General features: G+C 47.8%; 1 protein-coding gene across 1 annotated transcript in view; it reads left to right on the top strand.

Moving 5' to 3' along the window:
- CMIP (c-Maf inducing protein) overlaps window positions 1–6,629 on the top strand; it is a 60,816-nt gene extending 54,187 nt beyond the window's left edge. The window contains exons 18-20 of the mRNA XM_068150877.1: window positions 391–496; window positions 1,645–1,715; window positions 4,164–6,629. Of these exons, the coding sequence (XP_068006978.1) occupies window positions 391–496; window positions 1,645–1,715; window positions 4,164–4,217 (231 nt within the window). The 3' untranslated portion in view covers window positions 4,218–6,629. The remainder of the gene's footprint in view (window positions 1–390; window positions 497–1,644; window positions 1,716–4,163) is intronic.
- The last annotated feature ends 10,302 nt before the right edge of the window (window positions 6,630–16,931 follow it).

Below are 16,931 nucleotides of genomic sequence, written 5' to 3'. Positions count from 1 at the left end.
CTTGAGACCAAAATAACTGATTAATACCACTTGCATCATGCCTTTTTGTGTGTGATGTGGTTTGGAACTGGCTGGGACTGCCATAACCATCTTGTGTAGCCAGGGTGGGAGCTCCCTCATCCAAAGACCAGACTTCAAAGGCACCATCCTAATTAAACGATGGCCTGTGGTTAAGTGCACACAAGTCACTTCATTTTTCTGTTCCCCATCTGCAAAACAGGGATAAAACTGCTTGCTTCCTCTCCTGTCATTTGAGATTGTGGTAAATAATCTGAGTGTGGCTTTGAGGCCTCCTCTACAGAGCTGGTTTTAGTCTGCCCTGCTTGCCGTGAGGTGCTTGCACACGATGTTCCTGCACTGTTTGAAAACAACTTTTCTTGTGCCCCACAGTTCGGAGACGCAGGGTTGCGGCTTCTGTCTGAACACCTCACCATGCTGCAAGTGCTCAACCTGTGTGAGACGCCTGTCACGGATGCTGGGCTGCTGGCACTTAGCTGTAAGTGACCAAAATAAGCCATGGAGGAAAATTATGTGGCTTTGGAGGAATTTACATGGGTTCAGGCAGAAGACTGATTGCTTGGCTGCCACAGCGCTGCTTCCTCAGGGATTTAGGACAGGCCGTGGTTGTGTTTGGATTTAAACTTTCCCCCCCACCCTGTCCATTCAAGTGGCTCTGCAGATGCAAGCAAGGGGAACAGGAAGTGATGTGAACCTGACAAAGCTTAGTGACCTCCTGTGGGCTCTGTTGCCCCAGATTGTACTCTGGCTCTTGCCTCTGCCTTTGCTGATGGCACTTGTCTTGATCTCACGTGGTGACTGTTGCCCTGGGACTTCCCAGATTTTTTTCCCATGCCCTGCTGTGACTGTCCTCTCTGGGTGGGTGTCTGACCTTGTGCTGCAGGAGGGGAAGATTGCAAGGCCATGTGACAATTTACTATTGAGTTTAGCAACCCTATGCAGCAGGTTTCATACCCTTTCTGGCATGTTTTGTTCCTTCTTTTTTGAGGAGGTGAAACCCATGCAAGTCTTATTTTACACAGGGCGAGTCAGAGTGTGGCCATCTAAGCAGCCTTTGGGATTCCCCTGTGCACTGAGAGCTGCTCAATGTGCCAGAATCAGACTCTTTCCTACATCCAAGAGTGCATTTTAAACCTTGCCTACTGGGTTTAAAGGGCTCCTTTAATAGGCTTGATCCTACACAGACGTGCCAGACAGGCCAGTAGTTATGGCTCATCTTAGGAAACTATTCTGCTAAGTACTGGAGCCTGAAATGGAAATGGGGGAGGGAGGGGAGAGGGAGGACTGCTAGATCAGCATGGCCCCTGCGTGCACCATGCAGAGCACTGAGAAGGGGCACTATTCAGAATAGTGTGCAGGAAACTGATTATGAGAAGTTGCCTCAACTTCTTTGAAGTCAGCTGCCTTCAGCATATGCTTAATGGCCCTTCCTAAATAGGGACTTTTTCCTGGATGAGGGCCCAAACAGCTGTTTATCCATTTGTACTTCTATATTTTACACTATTCAGCTTTTTTTCTGAGAGTGCTGCACATAGTCCTGTCTTGTGTAGGCTTGGGCCTACTGTAAGCCTGGAAGTCTAAGAAAATGCAGCATGGTCATCAATATTTGTGTGCTTTCTCTTTCAGCCATGAAGAGCCTGTGTAGTTTAAACATGAACAGCACCAAACTTTCGGCAGATACCTATGAAGATCTCAAGGTACTTCTGAATTGCATCTACTAAAGATGAGAAGTAGCTGGTCCAGGAGGACTTGCACACTTAGCAAGTGCCTGGTGGTAGCAAGTAGTGAAGAGAGAACTGGCCCTATGGAGTGTGGGTAGCGTGAAAGTCACCTGAAGAGAGTCAAGAGGATTGGTTTTGGGAGATAATAACTGAAAACAGTGTTATGAGTTGCTGGCTTTGATAGAGCCAGGAAATATTTAATATGCTGAGTAGATGAGTATGAGATGGAATCAGAAACTGAACCATTTCACCAGTGCTATCAGCAGTAAAGGTTTCATGACTAGGAACATACTTCATGGTTCTTTCCAATGAGGATACAGAGACAGGTAAAACCTAATGCATGCTCCCAAGGCCATCTCCTGCACCGTTAACTGGACCAAAAGCACCATGGGCAAACGGCATGGTGGAGCTCTGGTTCAGAGGGCAAAGGGAGAATTAAAAGCATTGAGGGAGGTGCAAGTTAAACTTGGTACCTCGTGGATTGAAAGGGGAGTTTAAGCAGAAACACTTGCACAAAGGCCCAGGTTTGCCTGCAAGGTGTGAAAAACCAGAATGTAGCTATGGAGGGAAACAGTCCCAGGTGGTTTCAGACACAGACTGTCTCTGATGTGTTGACTTTCATGACTTCACGTGGGCTTTGTCTTCACTCTGGTGCTGTGTAAGTCGCATCTGCCAAAGTCTCACTTCACAAACCAAGCGCTCAAGATGAAACTCAACGTTACGTTGTCTTGTGTGCTGAAACCTCAGCTCCTGCTGGGTTTACTCTAAAAGGTCACAACCTGGGGTTCAGTTTCAAACTTGAGGCAAGTCCTGAAACTGCTCTGCTTTCAGAATTCACTGCAAGCATACACCATTGGTTCTGGTTGTGGAGCCAGGGCTTCCCCAGGGACTCGCCTGCAATGCTGCTGGCATGGATTTTTCAAGATCAAGTTTTCAAAACTTGTGTCACAGTTGTATATGCAAAGACATCGTCCTTGGAATTAACAGCTGGCTTTCAGATGGGCTCACACAATGAGGCTTGTATTAGGCCCCTGGCATTTACAGACAATCAAGGTCAATGCTGTATTTGGCCCAAGGCTCTGAAATCAAGTCTATTGAAATGCTCCCCCAGTCCTACCCCTTCTTCTCAGCCCCTCTGCCTCTAACTTCATACCAAAACTCATTTTTTCCTAACCAGTTCCCTCTGCTCTGGTATTGCATTAAGAGTCCTTAGCAGCAACACAAAGGGACTTGCCAGGGCAAACAGCAAAACTGGCTGTGAGCAAAGTCCCAATGATTGCAGAGAATTAAAGGAGCTGAGAGAACAGGCGTGCGTCACTTTTTCCCCTCTCACCTCCTTCAGTGAGACTTATCTTAGTGGCCATTCTTTTAGAGCTCTGTGTGTGTTCAGAAGCAGGGTAAGTTTCTTTCCCTGGGGCACATGGTTGTAGGTCTCTGCAGAACAGCTCAGACTTCAAAGAAACGTTGTCTTGATGCAAATCTTTCCTTCGCCCCTTGGTCTGCAGAGCATTTGGGGCACAAGCCAGTGATGACATTTCCTCTCCACTCCATCCCCCACCCCACTAAACACGCTTGCACACACACACAGACACCCACATATGTACCAGGCAGGCTGAACCAGACAATAAATAAACACCCACTACTGAAGTCATTATTGCCTAACTGAAAAATTATTTGCTGGCAGTGTCTGTAGGATTATGACTAGCTCTTATCAAAATATGCATGCACATAAATCAAGGAGTGAGGTAATAATGACTCCTAGAAACTTCCAACTCCTCAATTATGCCCTGGCCTAATTAAACATGTTTGTTTGTTTTGAGAGAATTAGCTGTGCAATTATGGGCAAAGCATGGAAACGGGATCAACAAGCAGGAATGGGCGATTGCCTTCTACCTCACACAGGGTTGTTCAGGACCAACACATCCAACTGCTGTGGAGTTGTGGAGAGGAGACCACAAAGACACCAGAAGTTTCTGGCACTCTCCAAATTCTGTTAATACATGGAGGGAAAAATCAAGCAGTCAGTGTGGAGGCTGAAGAAGGAACATTGCCTGGCTGCTGCAGTTTGAGTCTGCTGCCTTCATGGCTGGGGTTTGACAGACAGACTTTGCTGAGTATAAAAAGTGAAGATGGAGGTCTTGATGTGGGCCTGCTGGCTGGTGTGTGGGTTTTACTGCAGTCACTGGCTTTTGCCTCAGGTGTGATTGTCTTGTGTGCCTGGAAAGGCTCAGCATCTTGTTCCTCCCTTCACACCTTTCAGCCTCATTGCTGGGTTGCGCTGCTGCTCTGGAGGGCGCGCTCACAGCGCACCTCGCTGCAGACCCTGGCCTCCCGGTTTGCCGGCAGGACAGCTGTGACAGGAGCTTTTCTCCTGAGCGCTGAACATGTGTCACTAACTCTGACCTTCTCCTGCCTCCTGCACAGGCTAAACTACCCAATCTGAAAGAAGTGGACGTCCGCTACACCGAAGCATGGTGAACTCTCCCTGCCTTCAGCTCTTCTCTTTTGCTTCTCCTGAGAAGGAAAAGATTTTTAAAACAAACAGAGAAAAAACACGAACCAGAAAAGAACTTTTTGGCTAATACCTGTAGAGCAGTGAGTGAGTCCTGGGACTTTGGTGGTAGGAGTCGTGGTTGTGGGGTAGAGGAGTGACGCTGTACGTGTTGGGGGTAACGGGGCAAGCCCGGACCCAGCCGGATTCTTGCAGCTTTGTGCTTTTGGAATCAACGTAATTTACACTGAAAAGGAAAACACACACACAAAAAAAAGCAAGGACACTGTAGCAGCAAGAGGATGATAAAGAGGAAAAAAAAAAACAAACCCAACAACATCTTTGTGGATTTTCTTTGCCTTTGTGTTTTATGCCGTGTGGAGAGAAAAAACAAAACAACAAAAAAAAAGTAATCCATTTTTCATTATTTACCCAAGTTTGCTTGGCTGGCAGCCAGCCAGCCAGAACTCTTCTTCCACCAGTTTTGCTACAGGAGAAAAAAAAAAACCAAACCACCACCACAACAAATCATCAAACTTGCAAAAGAAAAAAAGCAAGCAATCATCAAGAGAAGAAAACCAAAACCAATATGATTTTCGCACCCCCTCCTCCCCCCTCCCCACCCCCCCCCCGCCCTGTGTCCTTGCAGTTGTTATGCAAAGTGATTTTGTTGTACATAAGATTTACATAATGCACCTATTTAAGGAAATGGTTCACAAATAACAGGTCTGGGACCTGTCTTTTATTTATGAATTGTTAATTCTTTTACCCTCCTTTGGTTTGTTTTTGTTTCTCTCTCTCTTTTGGGTTTTTTTTTGGCATATAGTACTGTATAAACTAGTTTGCTGTCTTCTTCTTCTTCTTGTTGTTGTTAATTATTTTGTATCTTATTTTAAAGGAAATGTCCTCCTGGAAGAATTGCCTTTGAGTAATGCATACTGTATTATACTCCTCCTCTTGTCACAACCTCCAGCATCGCCTTGTCTTGGATCTCAAAAATGCCTCAAATGTTATCAAATAGGAAGGGGAAAAATATAAACCATCTCTTTATTGAGGGGGGAATGTGGGCACTGGGGGGGGAGGGGATGCAGGGATTAATAATAAAGTCACATTTCCTTCCCAAGTCTGAAAACTTTTCTTCTGGTCTTTCAAGCCATGCCAGGTTGGAAGACGGGAGGTGGGGAGCAGCCATGGCTGACTTGGCCCGTGGGGTACTCGCAGAAAGGTTGTAGGTTTTATCGCAGCTCGCCTCAGTTGTTCCCTCTTTATGTCCGAGATTTCAGGAAGAGAAGAAAAAGTTCTCTCTCCGTTTTGTGCATCAGCTTTGGGTTTGGATTTTGGGTTTCATTTCCCCCCACCCAACCTTCCCTTCTCTGCCTTCCCTTCCCTCCCTTCTACCTGTTCTGTGCACGCATTGTTCTGCATGTTCCTCTGGGGAGGCTGAAAAACTGCCCTTGTGCCAGTCCGGTAGCTCTGACTTGTCTGTAGATGTGACTGCTCCAGTTTTTGTTGTTTCAGATTCCACAACTGCTTGAGGAGATGATTTCTTTTTTTTCCTTTTTCCTTTTTCCTTTTCCCTTTTCCCTTTTTTTTCCCTTTTCCCTTTTTTTCCCTTTTTTTCCCTTTTCCCTTTTTTCCCTTTTCCCTTTTTTTCCCTTTTCCCTTTTCCCTTTTCCCTTTTTTTGTTTTTTAGTTATTAAATTGTGGTTTCTTTTTATCACTGTTGCTGTTGCCTATTTTCATTTCCTTCCTAATGAGCCTTCCTTGTACAGAGCTGCTTATTTAAACATATAGACCCAAAACCCTACAAACAACAAGGAGGAAAAAAACAAAGAGCGAAGTTTTCCCCTCTGTTTAACACCTTTCTTTTATTCTTCAGCACCTCAAGGTTTCACATACAGCCAATGTAATTTTTTTATATATAAATATATATATATATATATTTAATCTTATTCAATGGAAGCCAAGCTTTTGGTTTGGGGTTTTTTGTTTGTTTGTTTGTTTTTCTTTCTTCTTCTTTGTTTGTTTGTCTTTTCAAACTCGGTTGCTGCGTAGACAACCCCTGCCCAAGCCATGTTTTGTTTTCTTGTTTTGGGTTTTTTTTTTTTTAAAGAAATGAAACAGAAATTGAGTCTTAACTCATGTAGTGTGCCAGGTTGGTTTTTTGTTTGGTTTTTGTTTCGTTTTTATCCCCACCCCCCACCCCCCTTCAGATCCCCAACTGTGTGTGGATGCAGGATGGGAATTAAGGTTAAAAAACAAAGGAAGAAAAACGATGCCAACATTTTCCTTAGCACTGTTGCTTTTACCAATGGTTTACTACTACTGTTCTGTAGCTGTGTACAAAGAGATGTGAAATAATTTCAGGCAAAAATAAAACTGTAAGTGACTATCTTTTAGCTGTGTGCTTTGTGTTTTCTTTGAAGGAAGCTTTCCCTGGCCTGATGACGTGGGGATGCTGTGGGAGGTGGAGCGGCGTCAGAGCTGGAGGACAGTTGCTGCCTGCCTTAGGACAGTGTCTCAGGGCTGTGCTCTCGCAGATCTGCTCTGCACACCGGTGCCTGGGCACTGCTCCTTCCTCCCATTGCAAAGCAGAGGGTTCAGCAGGCAGCCATCATGGGTGACCTAATTGTGGCCTTCCAGTATCTGAAGGGGGCCTACAGGAAGGCTGGGGAGGGACTTCTCAGGATCTCAGGTAGTGATAGGACTAGGGGGAATGGAATGAAGCTGGAGGTGGGGAGATTCAGGCTGGATGTGAGGAGGAAGTTCTTCACCATGAGAGTGGTGAAGCCCTGGAATGGGTTGTCCAGGGAGGTGGTTGGGGCCCTGTCCCTGGAGGTGTTTAAGCCCAGGCTGGATGAGGCTCTGGCCAGCCTGATCTAGTGTGGGGTGTCCCTGCCCATGGCAGGGGGCTTGGAACTAGCTGATCCTTGTGGTCCCTTCCAACCCTGACTGATACTATGATACTATGATTCCCACCAGGCACCAGGTTTTGAGGCACCGTTGCCTAGAAGGGACAAGGAGGAGGAGGACAGCCGAGTCTTGCATCCCTCCTAGAGACTTTGTCTCTGCACCATTCCTAATCCTTCACAGGCTAAAGGAGTTCCTGCACTTGCCATCAAAACAGTTGCATTAGTGGGTTTTTTGTACTGGTTGCCTAGAGTAGGCAGGACTGGAAACACTGGGGCATTTCCAGCTTCAAGAGGGGTTTCTGCTTATTAAGGGGGGCATCCAAAGGGGAGGGATCAGCTGCTTTTGCATTCTGCTCACCGTCCTTGATAAAGCACACCCGTGTGTGGGCTGAATGCCAGCAGGAAATCCAGCTGGAGCTTCACAACTCTGCTTTGGTCCTTAGACAGTTACTGAACTTCTTCAGCTTTTAAACAAATGGGCTTCACTTGAAACCAATTCCTGCAGATGTGCTGAGAACCGCCTTCATCACCTGTGTTACCTGGCTCCTATACTCTCATTTGTATTTCTGTCCTATATCACAAAACAAATTTCAGGACCTGGAGAAATGCAAGAACTTGTACTGTGTGTCCAGACAAGGTAAGAAGTCCTCACAGGATGGCCCTTGATAAAGAGAATAAAGCATGCCTTAATTTCTTTTCTCACTGAAGCAAAACAGCTGTGGCTGAGGCTGTAAGGCATTTTGAGTCCTCTCCCCTTGAGCAGTCACTGCTATGTATGGGCTCTGTCCTCACCTTGCAAGAGCCAGGACTCCTGAAAGCCCTCTGGACCCTGAGAAGCCAGAAATACTCCATGGTGTTGCATGAGGGACTGAGAAGTTGCCCAAGGAAGGAGAGCTTTAGGCCTTGGTGAAGCACAAGCCTGTTGGACACAGCTGTTTTCCCTCTTGTGGGCAGTGACCCTCTCCCCTGCTGCTCCCCTGGCCCTGCCTTCCGGGGAATTGGTGCCAGCAGTTGGGGTTCTGCAACACCAGCTGGCTGGGCAGCAGTGGCAGAAGCTGGAACAAGCACAGCAGGCTCATTTCACTGTAATGCTGTGGTGGTTTGGCCCTGGCTGGGGGCTAGATGCCCACCAAAGCCGCTCTGTCACTCCCTTCTTAGATGGATAGGGTTCAGGGGGAATATAGCAAAGGCCCACAAGTCAAGATAGAAGCCATTTATGTGATAAAAAGCAAAGGCTGCATGCAGAAGCGAGAGTAAATTCTGGAGAGAAGCAGCTCCAGCTCAGCCAAACCCAGTGAAAATGCCAAGTGGGTGACAGAGAGCAGGGGAAGGGTGGGGTGTGAGATCATCCCCCAGTCCTGCATCCTACCACAACCTTCAGCAAATCTTTCCTTTGTGCTTTGTTCCCTTGCCTGAACCAGCAGCTGGTCCACAAAATGGTCCCTGTGGGCTGCCTCACCTCACACGAGCTGCCTCTGTGCCAGAGCAGGTGCACATTGCCAGGGAGTTCTGAGCATTGTGTTGGGTCAGGGGTTCTCATCTGGGTTACAAAAGGCAGGATCAGACATGGCATGGCAAGAGCTGCTCTATCTCAGCTTGCTCTCTAAAAGGCTTTTCTGAGGTTTTTCTACCACAGTGGGACTTAACAGAAGGCCGTGGTGATTCCACCTGCATAGTGCTTTTCTGCCTACCTTTCAGCTGCTGCTTCCTCATCCTCTGAGCCATTAAAAAGCTGCCTGATTTGATTTGGGAGGTTACTGCAGCCTGTCTTCCCAGGGACTCTGAATACCAGGGGTTTGTCTAACCTGCAGCTTTTGGCTTTCAACCCAAACTAGTGTGACAGCTTTGATGCAAGTCCAAAGAGCACAAAGCTGCAGCACTACCTTGTTTCAGGAGTCATTTTCTCATGTCCTCGTTAAAACCCTGTAGTTCTCCTGCCTTTCTGTTGCTTCTGCCACTGCTCACAGCTATATTTTGTGTTTCAGAAGACCAAATGCAGAGATGAATCTCACAAAGTACCAGCTGCCTCCAGTTTCCTGGCTGGGTGGGTACAGCTTGTTCATTGCTGAGAGAGTAAAATGCTTGCCTAAAATTCTGACAGCTCAGTGTGGATTCGCTTGGAGGCAAGTGCTGGCACAGCTGCTGACCTGAACCACTGTCTGGTTGTATTTTCACCAGGTAAGAGCTTGGTTTGCCATATTTCTATGGTCCTTTCACACAAGGTGGAGCCTGTACAGGAGGACCTGAGGCTATTGGCCTAGGGCTAGTTGTGGGACCTCTGGAGATGCAGTAGATGGTTGCACCAGGGCAGGTGTGGAGCACATGGGCTGTCCTTAGGGCAGATCTTCAGGTTGCTCAGTGCCCTCTTGAGGTCTAGGAGTATCTTGATCTAAAAGCCAGCTGTGTGTTCCCGGAGCAGACACATCTTGTACCAGGCTTTGAGCAGGCCTTGCCCCAGTGTCAGGGCCACCCTTACCAAGCAGGGGAGAGGTTCAAGAGATGAAGCACACACACACACACAAAAGGTCTTATATTCTTAATTCTGCATGCTTTAAAGAGAACATCAAGTCTCTGTTCAGGTGAAGTCCTCTTGGAAATACAGCAGGAAGGTCTTTGAAGTGAGTAGAAGGATTTAGTTGGCAGGTTGGTCAGCCTAGACTCTGGGCTGGCAATCCCTAAATGCAGTAAAGGTATGACACAGTAATGGTGGGCTCAAAAGCAAAGCATGGATGGATGCCAGCTCCACCCAAGACTGCTGTCTTCTGGACAGCAGCAGGAGGTGAGGCTGTTTCATCTTGGGGATTTTCACTCCCCTAATGGCTGCAAGCATGAGTAACTTCCTGTACTATATATACAAAGACTTCTAATTTGGGGGGGGGGGAAAAGACTTCTTGAAAGTTTCTACACATCAGTAAGCAGTAAGACCACAGCGCTACCATCACTCCCACGCTGCAGGCAATGCCGACCTCTCCCAGCCTCCCTAAAGCCAACCAGCTGTACCTTTTAGAACACATCCATCAGCTGCATTGCTCTTTGAATTTTTAATGATTTTTTCCACTGAGAGAGTGTTTTAAGTGCTTGTTACCATCAAGGACTTGTCTGTCTTTTTTTTCCTCCTCCATTTTCTTTTCTATTGAACATCTTAAATAAATATTTGAGATAAGCCATTTTTAGTCGTAGCAGATCTTGGCCTACCATTTTTTGCCAGTAATATCAAACATGGAGGTATTTTTCCTGTCCTGCTTTCTCTTTAATTATTATTATTATTTTAGGTGATCTCACTTTCATGCAGCAGCCAGCTAGAACAAATACTGGAAGAGATGTGTAATTTTAAAGTAACCCCTGTTAGAATTTAAATTGATATGTAGAGAAACCTCACAGGGATCCACTGCTCACGAATGAGCCTTGTTGATGCAGCACTGCCCGTGTGAGTCCCCATCCTTTCCCTACCAACCTCGACAAAGATCAAAGATCTGGATAGCAGGACACAGCTCACCTTCAGCATTACTGAATTGGTCTCAGTATCACAGTATAACTAAGGTTGGAAACGACCTCGAGGATCATTGAGTCCAACCTATCAACACAGACCCCATGACTAGACCATGGCACCAAGTGCCACATACAGTACCCTCTTGAACACCTCCAGGGATGGTGACTCCACCACCTCCCTGGGCAGCACATTCCAATGACGAATTACTCACTTGGTGAAGAACTTCCTCCTCACCTCGAGCCTAAACCTCCCCTGGTGCAGCTTGAGACTGTGTCCCCTTGTTCTGGTGCTGGTTGCCGGGGAGAAGAAGCCAACCCCTTCCTGGCTACAACCACCTTTCAGGTAGTTGTAGAGGGCAATGAGGTCACCCCTGAGCCTCTTCATCTCCAGGCTAAACAATCCCAGCTCCCTCAGCCTCTCCTCATAGGGCTGTGCTCAAGGCCTCTCCCCAGCCCTGTTGCCCTTCTCTGGACACGCTCAAGTGTTTCGATGTCCTTCTTAAACTGAGGGGCCCAGAACTGGACACAGGACTCAAGGTGCAGCCTAACCAATGCAGAGTACAGGGGCACAATGACTTCCCTGCTCCTGCTGGCCACACTATTCCTAATGCAGGCCAGGATGCCATTGGCCTTCTTGGCCACCTGGGCACACTGCTGGCTCATATTCAGGCAACTGTTGATCAGCACCCCCAGGTCCCTCTCTGTTTGGGAGCTCTCAGCCACTCTGCCCCCAGCCTGTAGCTCTGCATGGGATTGCCGTAGCCAAAGTGCAGCACTCAGCACTTGGACTTGTTGAATGCCATCCCATTGGACTCTGCCCATCTGTGCAGTCGGTCGAGGTCCCTCTGCAGAGCCTTTCTACCCTCTAACTGACTAACATCTGCTCCTAACTTGGTGTCATCTGCAAACTTGCTGATGACACCTAAATGAACCAGTTTGCTTCAGAGATCAGGCAGTTGATATAGTAACCAGTTTCTTGTTAATTTTCATTCCAGCTGGTGTATAATATCAAGCATTACTCCTTAGACTGTAATGCAGCATGCATTTGAAGCGGAATTATTCACAGCAGATAACTGAGATGCTTTTAAATCTTAGCAGCCCCTCTCACACAGAATCTCCTGTTTTCATGTATGCCTCTACTATCAAATCATTGCTTTCATATTCATTTACATTCATTTCTTCTAAGGGAAAAGTTTGCTGTGACTGTGGGGTCAGAGACCTGCTGACTGCCTCTCTCCAATAGAAGAGTTCTGGTGTCTCTGGTATGCAGTGTGTCTTGTTGTATTTAAAGCACAGAAACCTTGGCTTAGGGATACTTTTCTTCCCATATTTTACCAATTATGATGGTATTCAGGGTAACTGACATTACTGACTCATTTGCCAGGTGCTTTGAGATCTTGGAACTAGGTTCAGTTCACTACTGCTGCACCGAGGAGCAGGGTTCTGAATGTCAAAGGCTGCAGAGACACATTTATCAGGAATGCTTTGAATTCCAGTTGAAGCATCATAATATGAGAAAGATGCAAGTTTGGGCTGATTGTTGTTCATAAAAGACAAAAAGTATTGCAAAGCTGGTCTGTGATGTTTCTACAGCCCTGAGGGATAGGATTAGCAGCTGTGGGGCTGGAGGAGCTTCCTGGTCCCCAGAGCTGGGCAGATGAGGTCCACCAGGACCTCCTTTCCCAGTAAGGAAAAGAGCAGATCCCACTGAGCTGTGATGAGCTCGTGTAGCAGCAGGATTTCTCCAGTGTCATAGAAAAAGAAATGAATTAGATCTTGATAAAAATCCAGCTACAGCTAAACCAAAAACTGTGGTGACTCAGGGAGAAGAGGTGTCTGAGAGGGGCAGCCAGGACAGCCAAGCTTTGCTGCATGCTACTGCCCTGGCAATTAGGGGAGATGTTTTTTCACATCACCCTGAACTGGGGAACATCTAGAGTATTTTTGGCTGGAACAGCCTGACCCAGACTTCTGCAGTGGTCTGCTATTAATGACTGTAGCCCTGATAGCTGGAAGTTAATGGAGGCTCCAGGGCAATCCAGGACTTGTCTAATGGGATTATATACACCCCTGGTACGGGGGCCATCAGAGGTTGGAGTCTCCTTGCTCAAGCCTGGTGAGGGAGCCAGGACCCACTCCCTCACCAATTTTTTCTTCAAAACAATGTGTCATTTGAGGAGGAGTTTTTGGTTTAGTGCTGGAAGGACACTGTGCTGGTGCATGTGGGGAGCTCAGCTGAGTGCCAAAAGCAGAGCCTGGCCTCCACTATGTAGCCATGAGTCATTCATTGCATCCCTTGCAGAGATGTGGGGTTTCCACCTTGGTGAGTCCATATAAGTCTTCCTGATGGGCAAGTGAGTGGTGGTGGCCCTGCTGTAACACAGTGTGACAGCAAGCTTCTTGGGCTCCTGCATGGTGAGATGATGAGCACTCTCCAAAGCAGATCTGCCAATGTGAAGCATTTTGTTTGGTGCAGAGCTTCTTCCTAGGTCATCTCTGTGTTTCAGAGCTCCCAAACCACCTTCTTTGGAAATACTCCTGGTTTATGAGGACAAGGGGAACATGTTGGTATGTGTAGGGCAGAGCATGGTCCCAACAACTTGGTTTCCAATGTACAGCCCTATCCCACTGTTACTAGTGATGGGGCTTCCCAGCACCCCCAAAGGGTGTGAGGAGAGGTCTGGGTGTGGTGGACATCCGTAGATGCTGCTGCAGGCCCTGGTGGCAGGGTCATCTCCTGAGAGAAACGGACAAATAAACAAACACAAAGCCCAGACCAAGGCGGAGGTGGAGGGGGGCTGGGGGGAGGGGGGAAGAAAAGAAGGGAAAAAAGTTGCACTTGAGGTTAGCGCTGCTCTCTGCTGCAGAGCTGATGACATCAATGTTGCCATGGTGACAAAATCTTCACTTAGGTATGGTGAGCACCCTGAGCTTGCGGCTGCCAAGGAAACCCGCCCGAGCTCCAGCACACAGCCACTGCGGCGGCCCTGGGGCCTTCCCCCTCCTCCTCCTCTTCGTCCTCGCCCTGCCCCACTGCTGAGGGGCTCTAGGCTGAGCCCTGCTCACTGTCCTTCGTGCCAATTAGTTGGTGGAATCTCCCAGTTTTTATCCCAGCAGCTCCAATGTGTCCTGGAAATGGGGAGGGAGCACTGCCATCGCCAGAGACAAGGGGAGAGGGTGGCTCTGTGACCTGCCCTTGCTGGCACTGTGGGGATGGACTCCAACATCTTCATGGAGGTCCAGACAAAGCTGTTGGCATCCACCTGCTCAGAAATTGAATTTCTTTGGGGTTTGGGGCCTGGTTTGGACCAACACCAGGCTTAGGGGCCACAGGGAGACCAGCCTGGTGTGGGGCCTGTGGCTTTCTTAAGGGAGCACCAGCAACAAGACACAGCATGTGTGGCCTCATCTGCGGGACAGTGAGTGGCTGCAGGCACGACCCATGGAGGAGCAGGTGGGTGGGACATTTTGAACTCCCCCATGGCTTGAAATGCAGCACCAAGAAAGCTCATCTGTGGCTATTTCTTTGCTGAGAGGCTGTGCCAACACAGCTCTGTGTCATTTTTTGCCCTGTGATTCATATTAAAAAGCTGTGAGTGCCCTCAGCATTGGGGACCACTCCCCCATCAGAATTAGGGGAATTCATGAGGTGAAGCAATTCTGTTTATCCTCCCTTGCCACCATGTTTCCCCCCCTCATTCATCACTAGAAATGAGAAACTCCTCCTAATGTTTGATTATTCCCTTGAAATCCACTGATGTCAGACAGGAGCTGTCATTAGTCACCAGGGTGAACCCATGGGCTAACAAGCAGTGACTGAAGTGAGGAAAATATTTGGCGAGAGGCTTGGGTGTGAATAAAGCCCTGATTTCAGTGCTGTGCTCAGCTGCAGCCGTGCTGTAGCCTGGCCAAGTGTGAGCATCCTGACCAGTGCTCCCACAGCAGCCTTCACAGCCCAAAAGGATCCCAAGGCATCTCCAGCATCAGGGGAAGTTGTTTGGTGACTGCTGGCCAAGGGTTCTGTCCTGCCATGAATTCACCTTCAGTGAAAAGCTATGATATAAGTCCCACAGAAGCAGTTTATTTTAAGGCAGGCCTGAGTGATTATTAAGCAATCTAGAGATTTTTGTTTGTGTTGGATTCTTTCTTAAGTAGATATTGACTACAAGCTTAATGGCTTGAGTGACTTCTCGTGAATGCTCCTGCATCACCTTAAACACAGCAGCACCTGTGTGACCCCTTCAGAGCCCCTCTGGTTGCCTGCCTGCACACTGAGGTGCTGCTCTAGCTTTTAGCTTAGAAGTTGGGGGTTTGGATCTTGGTGAAGCTGTTGATAGTTCAGAAGATAAAGGGCAGGGGGGGAATAAGGAAGAAAGAGCCAGTCCCTCTGAAAGAGAAACATCTGCTGATACACATAAAACACTGCTGGCTTTCAGGCTTCGGGGGCTGCGATTAATCAGGCTCTGAGTTGTGCTGCTGCCGAGAGCATGGGTGAGCTGAGCCACTTGCTGGAAAGGAAAGGAAATGGGAAAGGGAAGGGGAAATTCAGCAAATCTCTGGAGAAAATGAAGGAGTTTTTTTTTTAGGCCTGGATTTTCAAGATTAATTATTGATAGCCTTTCAAAATAATTATGAATTTCATGCAGTACCAGATCTCCAGTACCCAATTTCTGGTCACGAGAGAGGAGTGTAGTCAAGGGGAAGTGACTCATGGCTGCCTGTGGTTGAAATTAATGAGATAAATATCTGGAAATATTCCTGTCAGTGGCTTTTCTCTTTGTAGTCTGAGTTGGGATAGTAGTGTGGAAATCATGGCTGAGGAGAGTGGTGCCTTTGCTGTGATGGTTGCAGGGCCTGCAGGATCAGCTCTGGGGAGCGCAGGATCAGATGAGTGATGGCTCTTAGGGCGAAGCATCCCATTCTGAATGTTCAGGCCGACTCGCTGCGGAACACAGCCCAGTTCGCTCCCTAATTCCATTAATAACCCTGCAACTGGTATTCACTGGGGAGAGAAGGGAGTGAGAGGATGATGAGGAGAGAGGATGATGAGGAAAGAAGATGCTGAGGAAAAGCAGAAATCAGTGGTGGGACTTTGGGGTGGGACTTCTTTTGTAAATGATTGCTTTGCATGTGCCAGAGGAAGTCCTTTTGCATCCGGCGCGATCTGTTCTGTGCGCAGGAGCTCTTATGGGAGTGCCGGGCTTTAAGGCTACATGGAAGAGAAATCCATTGTCCTGCCTGTGCCTGGAGTGACCCAGCCTGTCACCTTCCTGGGGAGAAGCAGCAGTGGCTGTGTAAGCAGAAAGCTGTGGGTTTTGGACTGCTTCAAAGCCCTTCTCTGTCAGTCAGATTATTGATCCAGAGGAAGTGTCGGCATTTCAGAAGCTTCCCCAAAAAGGCAGGGATCCTGCTCGGCTCCCGTGCGTCACTGGGGCTGTTTTTATCCGTGGATTTTCCGGTGTGTTTAGCAGAGCTGGGTCGCCCAGGAGGGACCCTGGCAGAATCTCCCTGCTGAGTGACTCATGCTCACACATCATGGGAATTCGGGCTAGCTTCAACATACTGCACTTTTCAACTCTGATTCATGCCACCCCAAGAGAGTAAATAAGGCAACTCCACACACATCTCAGCTGTGACGAGTTGTCTTCCCACTGAAAAGGTGTTGGGATAAATGACAGTGACAGTGAGTGGTGTCATCCATAACTTAGCCAGCAATGTCCTAAACAGGGTAAAATGTCTCTTTGCAGGGCTGCAGTCTGGGGTACCTGTTGTCTGGCACCTTGCAGGAGGCCTTTACTGAACCAGAAATGCTGGACTAATTTCAGTGAGCTTTGTAGCAGACTTGCGAAAGCCTGGGGACGTTTATTAGCAATCTGGGGCTGTCGCTTTCCAGGCAGATCATTTCTCCTCAGATCACTTCAGAAGGGTGACTCAAAAAAGCAGAGAGCCTCATTTGTCTGGATGATTCCCAAAAGTAGGGTAAGCCAGATCACTGCTGCAGAAAGCGTTACTTGATATTGGTGCACCACAAAGACAAAAATCAGGAGTGGGTTTTTAGTGGGATCTAAATAAATGATGGATCTGAAATCAGTTGTTTAGGGAAAACCCCCAGCTGTTGTTGCTGGTACCTGTGGTGAGTCATCACATCACATCCTTGGCTTGGGAAATGGATAACTGATGTCTAGTTGCCTGTTAAGCCAGGGAAGCAGTTCCTCTAAAAAGCCTCCTGTATGGGTCAGATGATTTCTTTGGTACAGTTTCACTCTGACCCACGGAAAGCACCCAAGGTGCTCCTAGCAT

The sequence above is a fragment of the Melanerpes formicivorus genome, unplaced genomic scaffold (assembly GCF_026170545.1).
Source record: "Melanerpes formicivorus ecotype bairdi unplaced genomic scaffold, bMelFor1.0.p_v2 SCAF_20, whole genome shotgun sequence".
In the NCBI taxonomy this organism is placed as follows: Eukaryota; Metazoa; Chordata; class Aves; order Piciformes; family Picidae; genus Melanerpes; species Melanerpes formicivorus.
This window is presented reverse-complemented; position numbering and strand designations above follow the sequence as displayed.